This window comes from Mandrillus leucophaeus, unplaced genomic scaffold (assembly GCF_000951045.1).
Source record: "Mandrillus leucophaeus isolate KB7577 unplaced genomic scaffold, Mleu.le_1.0 Scaffold15, whole genome shotgun sequence".
In the NCBI taxonomy this organism is placed as follows: Eukaryota; Metazoa; Chordata; class Mammalia; order Primates; family Cercopithecidae; genus Mandrillus; species Mandrillus leucophaeus.
In genome coordinates this window covers 3,162,682-3,169,999 of record NW_012101476.1, presented here as the reverse complement: position 1 = coordinate 3,169,999, position 7,318 = coordinate 3,162,682, and the positions used below count along the sequence as shown (strand labels likewise).

At 46.2% G+C, this 7,318-nt stretch overlaps 1 protein-coding gene across 1 annotated transcript in view; it reads left to right on the top strand.

The window, feature by feature from the left end:
• Nucleotides 1-7,318, top strand: part of DHTKD1 (dehydrogenase E1 and transketolase domain containing 1) — a 61,510-nt gene that overhangs the window by 50,134 nt on the left and 4,058 nt on the right. The window contains exons 14-16 of the mRNA XM_011974895.1: nucleotides 2,532-2,614; nucleotides 3,579-3,748; nucleotides 7,072-7,157. Coding sequence (XP_011830285.1) covers nucleotides 2,532-2,614; nucleotides 3,579-3,748; nucleotides 7,072-7,157 — 339 coding nt within the window. The remainder of the gene's footprint in view (nucleotides 1-2,531; nucleotides 2,615-3,578; nucleotides 3,749-7,071; nucleotides 7,158-7,318) is intronic.

The following is a 7,318-nucleotide window of genomic DNA, read 5'->3' as shown; positions in this document are numbered from 1 at the left end:
ATGGGGTTTCAATGTGTTGGATCAGGTGGTCTCGAAGTGCTGGCCTCAGGTGATCCGCCTGCCTCGGCCTCCCAAAGTGCTGGGATTACAGGCATGAGCCACCGTGCCCGGCTGGAAGTATTAAAATTTTTACATTTATTTGGATATGACTGCTGAGGTGAAATAAGACATTTAGAATTCGGCTGTTCAAGAATATCTTGTGCTGTTCGCCAAGGTTCGAGAGTATATATTTGGAATTGAGGGGTACTGAAGAAAAACTGCGAGTCTTGCAATGTTGGTTGGTTGGTTGGTTGGTTTTTTGAGACGGAGTGTCGCTCTGTCGCCCAGGCTGGAGTGCAGAGTGTGATCTCCGCTCACTGCAAACTCTGCCTCCCAGGCTCAAGCAATTCTCCTGCCTCAGCCTCCCGAGTAGCTGGGATTACAGGCTTGCACCACCATGCTCAGCTAATTTTTGTATTTTTAGTAGAGTTTCACCATGGTGGCCAAGCTGTTCTCAAACTCCTTGCCTCAAGTGATCGGGCTGACTCGGCTTCCCAAAATGCTGGGATTATAGGTGTGAGCCACTATGCCTGGCCTCGTTGTTTTAAGCAGTTTTTAGCATTCAGAGGGAAGTAGGGAGGTACTCTTTCTGAGGGGTGATATTTTCACAGCCCTAAAATCAGTGCCTCCTTAAACTTTTTGCACTAGGTACGTTACTTGACTCACCCCAGCCCGGCCCTGGGAGTCAGTATCTAGTCAATAGCCAGGAAATGGATTTCAGCCATCTCACCAATAGCAACTGTTCATTTCTAGTTCACTTATAGTGGTCTATTGCTTCTTTCTCACCCAGTGTTTCGCAAACAATCTTATATGTTTTGAGGTGACCTCATCAGCCTGGAAGCATCACTGAACATTTAGGAAGAGTTAATGCAATGCCTTTAGCACCATTTTTCTGGGGGGCTCTTTTTTTCTTTCTTTTTTTTTTTTTTTTGAGACAGAGTCTCACTTTGTCAGCCAGGGTGGCATGTAGCGGCATAATCTTGGCTTGCTGCAACCTCTGCCTCCTGAGTTCAAGCAAGCCTCAGGCTCCGGCATAGCTGGGACTACAGGTGTGCGCCACCACACCCAGCCTTTTTTTTTTTTGAGATAGAGTTTTGCTCTGTCACCCAGGCTGGAGTGCAATGGCACGATCTCAGCTCACTGCAACCTCCGTTTCCTGGGTTCAAGGGATTCTCCTGCTTCAGCCTCCCAAGTAGCTGGGATTACAGGTGTGTGCCACCACACCTGGCTCATTTTTGTATTTTTAATAGAGACGAGGTTTCACCATGTGGGCCAGGCCAGTCTCAAACTCCTGGCTTCAAGCGATATGCCTGCCTTGGCCTCCCAAAGTGCTGGGATTACAGGTATGAGCCACCGTGTCCAGCCTGATTTTTTACATCGTGGCAGGTAAAAGGTAATATTTTAAATTTATTTTTCAATTTTTATTGTCATCCTTGTGCAGGGGCCATGCTAATCTTCTCCGCAGTGTTCTAACTTTAGTATACATGCTGCCAAAATGAGCACAAAAGGCAATCTTTTTACTTTTTTTTTTTTTTTCTTGAGACGGAGTTTCTCATTACCCAGGCTGTAGTGTAATGGTGGGACCTTGGCTCACTGCAACCTCCGGCTCCCAGGTTCAAGCAATTCTCTTGTCTCACCTTCCCGAGTAGCTGGGATTACAGGAACATGCCACCACACCTGGCTAACTGTTATACTTTTAGTAGAGACAGGGTTTCACCATGTTGGCTAGGCTGGTCTTGAATTCCTGATGTCAGGAAATCTGTCTGCCTCTTCTTCCCAAAGTGCTGGGATTATAGGCATGAGCCACTGCACCTAGTCTTTTTCTTTTTTTTTATTTTGAGACAAGGTCTGGCTCTGTCACCCAGGCTGGAGTGCAGTGGTGTGATCATGGCTTATTGCAACTTCTGCCTTCCAAGCTCAAGCCATCCTCCCACCTCAGCTTCCTGAGTAGCTGGGATTACAGACAGCCATCGTCATGCCTGGTTAATTTTTGTATTTTTGTAGAGATGGGATTTCACCATGTTGGCCAGGCTGGTCTCGAACCCTGACCTCAGGTGATCTGCCCACCTTGGCTTCCCAAAGTGCTGGGATTACCAGCATGAGCCACCGCATCTGGCCTGTTTTTGTTGTTGTTGTTGTTTTTTAAATAGAGGCAGGGCACCAGTGGGGATGGTGGAGTAGGGGGTGTGAAAGGAGTCTCACTGTGTTGCCCAGGCTGGTCTTGAACTCCTGGCCTCAAGTGTTCCTCCTGCCTTGGCCTCCCCAAGTGTTAAGATTCCAAAAGGCTATCTTATGTAACCTCAGAAACATAGTTTTACTCTGAAGTGTACAGAACTGATATTTTTTGGTAAGGTGTTGTGTCTATTAGTACATGTGTTTCCTTGCAGTGCTAGACTGGAACTTTGGCACTCATGTTTGGTAGCAACCCTTGTAAGTGGCAGCATCACCTCTTTCTGTTGCTTGCTGGATGTGTGGCCTCTTCTCCCTTGTAGGCAGCCGTGTCAACTCTTCAAGAAATGGCACCAGGTACAACATTTAACCCGGTCATTGGTGATTCATCTGTGGATCCAGAAAAGTAAGATCTGTGTCTCTGTTTTCATACCCTGCGGCAGAATTTCAATTAATGGGAAAAGTAGTTCACATGAAGAGATGACAGGTGACGCAGATCTCCCCTCTCCTATTTTTATTTATTTATTTATGAGACTGAGTCTGGCTGTATCGCCCAGGCTGGAGTGCACTGGCACGATCTTGGCTCTCTGCAACCTCTGCCTCCCGGATTCAAGTGATTCTCCTGCCTCAGCTTCCCAAGTAGGTGGGATTACAGGCACCCACCACCACACCCTGCTAATTTTTGTATTTTTAGTAGAGATGGGGTTTCACCATGTTGGCCAGGCCGGTCTCGAACTCCTGACCTCAGGTTATCCAACCGCCTCAGCCTCCCAAAGTGCTGGGATTTACAGGCGTGAGTCACCATGCCTGACCTCCCGTATCCTAATATAACTCCTTTAAGTCAGTGGAGTAGGAGTTAAGTGTGGGTTGGAAAGTGGACTTTGGAGGCACGTGTTGCTGAAGAAGGATCTCTAGGAATAGCCTATGACTAAACCCAGCTGCCGAGACCCCCACCACCTTGTTCATGAGGCCTTTAAATCTGCACTGTCCCCTCTTCTGACATCATTTTTTTTTTTTTTTTTGAGATGGAGTCTTGCTCTGTTGCCCAGGCTGGAGTGCAGTGGCGCAATCTCAGCTCATTGCAAGCTCCGCCTCCCGGGTTCACACCATTCTTCTGCCTCAGCCTCCCAGGTAGCTGGGACTACAGGTGTCTGCCACCACGCCTGGCTAATTTTTTTGTATTCTTAGTAGAGAAAGGGTTTCACTGTGTTAGCCAGGATGGTCTTGATCTCCTGACCTCGTGATCTGCCCACCTCAGCCTCCCAAAGTGCTGAGATTACAGGCGTGAGCTACCGCGCCTGGCCTCTTCTGACATAATTCTTACTTTAAAAAAATTTCCCCCCACCTGCTGTTCCTTTTCTGTCCAACAGGGTTAAGACCCTCGTGTTCTGCGCTGGCAAACATTACTACTCCCTGCTGAAGCAAAGGGAATCTCTCGGGCCCAAGAGGCATGACTTTGCCATCATCCGCGTAGAGGAACTCTGCCCCTTCCCATTGGATTCTTTACAGCAAGAGATGAGCAAATACAAACATGTTAAAGGTAAGGGGTTGTTTTCATTTGGGGTTTTGATGTTCAGATACCCGAAACCCATTTCAACTCTTTCAAATGAAAAGAGGTGGTGGGGGTTATTAGAAAATTGAATCTCAGCCAGGTGCAGTGGCTCACACCTGTAATCCCATCACTTTGGCAGGCCAGGGCAGGCAGATCACTTGAGGTCAGGAGTTTGGGACCAGCCTGCCCAACATGGCAAAACCCTATTTTTACTAAAAATATAAAAATTAGCTGGGCGTGGTGGTGCCTGTAGTCCCAGCTACTTGGGTGACTGAGGCAGGAGGATCGCTCGAGCCTGGGAGACTGAGGCTTCAGCGGCCCCAGATTGTGCCATTGCACTCCAGCCTGGCCTACAGAGTAAGACCCTGTCTCCAAAAAACAAAACAAAGGCCTGGCACAGTGGCTCATGCCTGTAATCCCAGCACTTTGGGAGGCCAAGGTGGGCAGATCACTTGAGGTCAGGAGTTCAAGACCAGTCTGGCCAACATGGAAAAGCCCCATCTCTACTAAAAATACATAAAATAGCCAGGCATGGTGGCAGGCGCCTGTAATCCTAGCTACTCTAGAGACTGAGGCAGGAAAGTCACTTGAACTCAGGAGGCGGAACATGCAGTGAGCCAAGACTGTGCCACTGCACTCTAGTCTGGGTGACAGAGTGAGACTCCATTTCAAAAAAACAAAACAAACAAACCCAAAGAAAACAATCCAATTTTTCAAAATGCGCAAAAACTTTGAGCAGGCACTTCTCCAAAGAACTGGATGGCAAATAAGCACTTCAAAAGATGCTCAATATTATTCATGTTAAAATAAATGAAAATTAATCCAAAATGAGGTATGGCCACACACCTCTTAGAAAGGTTAAAACTAAAACAGAACAACAGACTCATGCTATGAAGTCTTGATGAGGAGCAGAGCCACTGGAACCCACACTCGCTGCTGGTGGATGCAAGCTGGTGCTGCCACCTTGGAAAAAAGTATGTTTCTTACAAAGTTAAACACCGAGTTACCATATGCCCCAGCAGTCTTACTCATAGGTATTCACGCAAGAGAACTAAAAACACATTCACAGCCTAGGCATGGTGGCTCGTGTTTGTAGTCCCAGCACTTTGGGAGGTCGAGACAGAAGGATCACTTGAGGCCAGGAGTTGGAGACCAGCTGAGCAATATAGCAAGACCCTGTCTCTACAAAAAATAAAATGAATTAGCTAGGCGTTGTAGCACATGCCTGTAGTTTTAGCCTACTCGAGAGGTTGAGATGGGAAGATTGCTTGAGCCCAGCAGTTCAAGTCTGCAGTAAGCCGTGCACTCCAGCCTGGGTGACAGAGTGAGACCCACTCTCTCAAAAAATTGTTTTTAATTACAAAAAAAGAAATAGTCCAGGCATAGTGGCTTATGCCTGTGCCATCACTTTGGGAGGCCGAGGCAGGTGGATCACTTGAACTCAGGAGTTCAAGACCAGCCTGGGCAACATGGCAAATCCTCTTTTCTAAAAATCAAATAGAAAAATTAGCCAGGTGTGCTGGCATGTGCCTGTAGTCCCAGCTATCTCAGATGCTGAGGTGGGAGGATCACTTGAGCCCAGGAAGTTGAGGCTGCAGTGAGCTGTGATTACGCCACTACACTCCAGACTGGGTGATAAAATGAGGCCCTGTCTCAAAAAATAATAAAAAACAGGTTTACAGAAATATCTGTGGGCAAGTGTTTATAGCAGCTTTATTCCTAATTGCCCCAAACTGGAAACAACCAAAATGTCCTTCAACCAGTGAATCAATAAACAATTAGTGGCACATCCATATAACGTGCTACTCAGCAATGGAAAGGAGTGAAACTTCGCCGTGCATAACAACATGGATCAATCACAAATGCTTATGACCGTTCCAGGAGCCCCAAGGCTGCGTGATTTCATTGATACGACATTATGGAAAAGAAACAACTGTAGTGATAAAGAAAAGATTGGTGATTTTCAGCGGTGGGGGTGGGAGCTAGAGTCGACTACAAAAGGTCAGGATGAGGAAATTCTGGGGGTTGATAGAACTGTTCTGTATCATGATTGAGATGGTGGATACATGACTGTATTTGCCAGGAAAAAAGAGACAAGCAACACTATGCCATATTGGTAAAGCATATATTTAATTGAATTTGAATATATAGAGAAAAATCTCTCTAAATATATCTCTAGATAATCCCCTTCCTGTTTTGGTTTATGGATGCTCTGCAACTTACGAGGGGGCTACATCCCAATAAATGCATCGTAAGTTGAAAATACTGTTAAATTGAAAATGCAGGCCAGGCACAGTAGCTCACTCCTGTAATCCCAGCACTTTGGGAGGCCGAGGTGGGTGGATCACCTGAGGTTGGGAGTTTGAGACCAGGGTCACCAACATGGTGAAACCCCATCTCTACTAAAAATACAAAAATTAGCCGAGTGTGGTGGCGCATACCTGTAGTCCCAGCTGCTTGGGAGGCAGAGGCAGGAGAATTGCTTGAACCTGGGAGACAGAGGTTTCAGTGAGCTGAGACTGCGCCACTGCACTCTAGCCTGGATGCCAGACTCCATGTCAAAAAAAAAAAAAGAACATGAAAATGTGGTACATATACACCAGGGAATACTATGCCTCCTTAAAAAGGAATGAGATCATGTCTTTTGCAGGGACAGGGATGGAGTTGGAGGCCATTATCCTCAGCAAACTAACGCAGGATCAAAAAACCAAATACCGCATGTTCTCCCTTATAAGCGGGAGCTGAATGATGAAAACACGTGGACACAAGGAAGGGAACAACACACAGTGGGGCCTGTCCGAGGGTCGCGGGGGAGGAAGGAGAGCGTCAGGAAGAATAGCTAATGGATGCTGGGTTAATATCTAGGTGATGGGATGATCTGCACAGCAAACCACCATGACACACATTTATCTGTATAACAAAACTGCACATCCTGCACATGTACCCCAGAACTTAAAATTTAAAAAAAAATGCATTGAATACACCTAACCTACAAAACACAGCTTAGCCTAGCCCGCCTTAAACACACTCAGAGCGCTCACATTAGCTTACAGTTAGGCACAATCACTTAACACAAAATCGATTACATTTTATCATGAAGTGTTGAGTATCTCAAATAATTTATTGAATACTGTACCAAAAGTGAAAAACACAATTGTTGTACGGGTACTTGAAGTACAGTTTCTCGTGAATGTGAATCCCTTTCACACTATTGTAAAGTTGAAAACAGCATCGTAGGTGGAATCATAGTAAATTGGGGACCGTGTGCATGTGTCTATTTGAGGTGCTGAAATGAATTTCTTCTCTCATAGATCATATTTGGAGTCAGGAGGAACCTCAGAACATGGGTCCATGGTCGTTTGTTTCTCCAAGGTTTGAAAAGCAGCTGGCCTGCAAGGTAATCACGTTTTCTCTGGTAGTGTCTTGTGTGCATGTTGTTTTTCTTTCTTTCTTTTTTTTTTTTTTGAGACGGAGTCTCGCTCTGTCTCGCAGGCTGGAGTGCAGTGGCACGATCTTTGCTCACTGCAAACTCTACCTCCCAGGCTCATGCCATTCTCC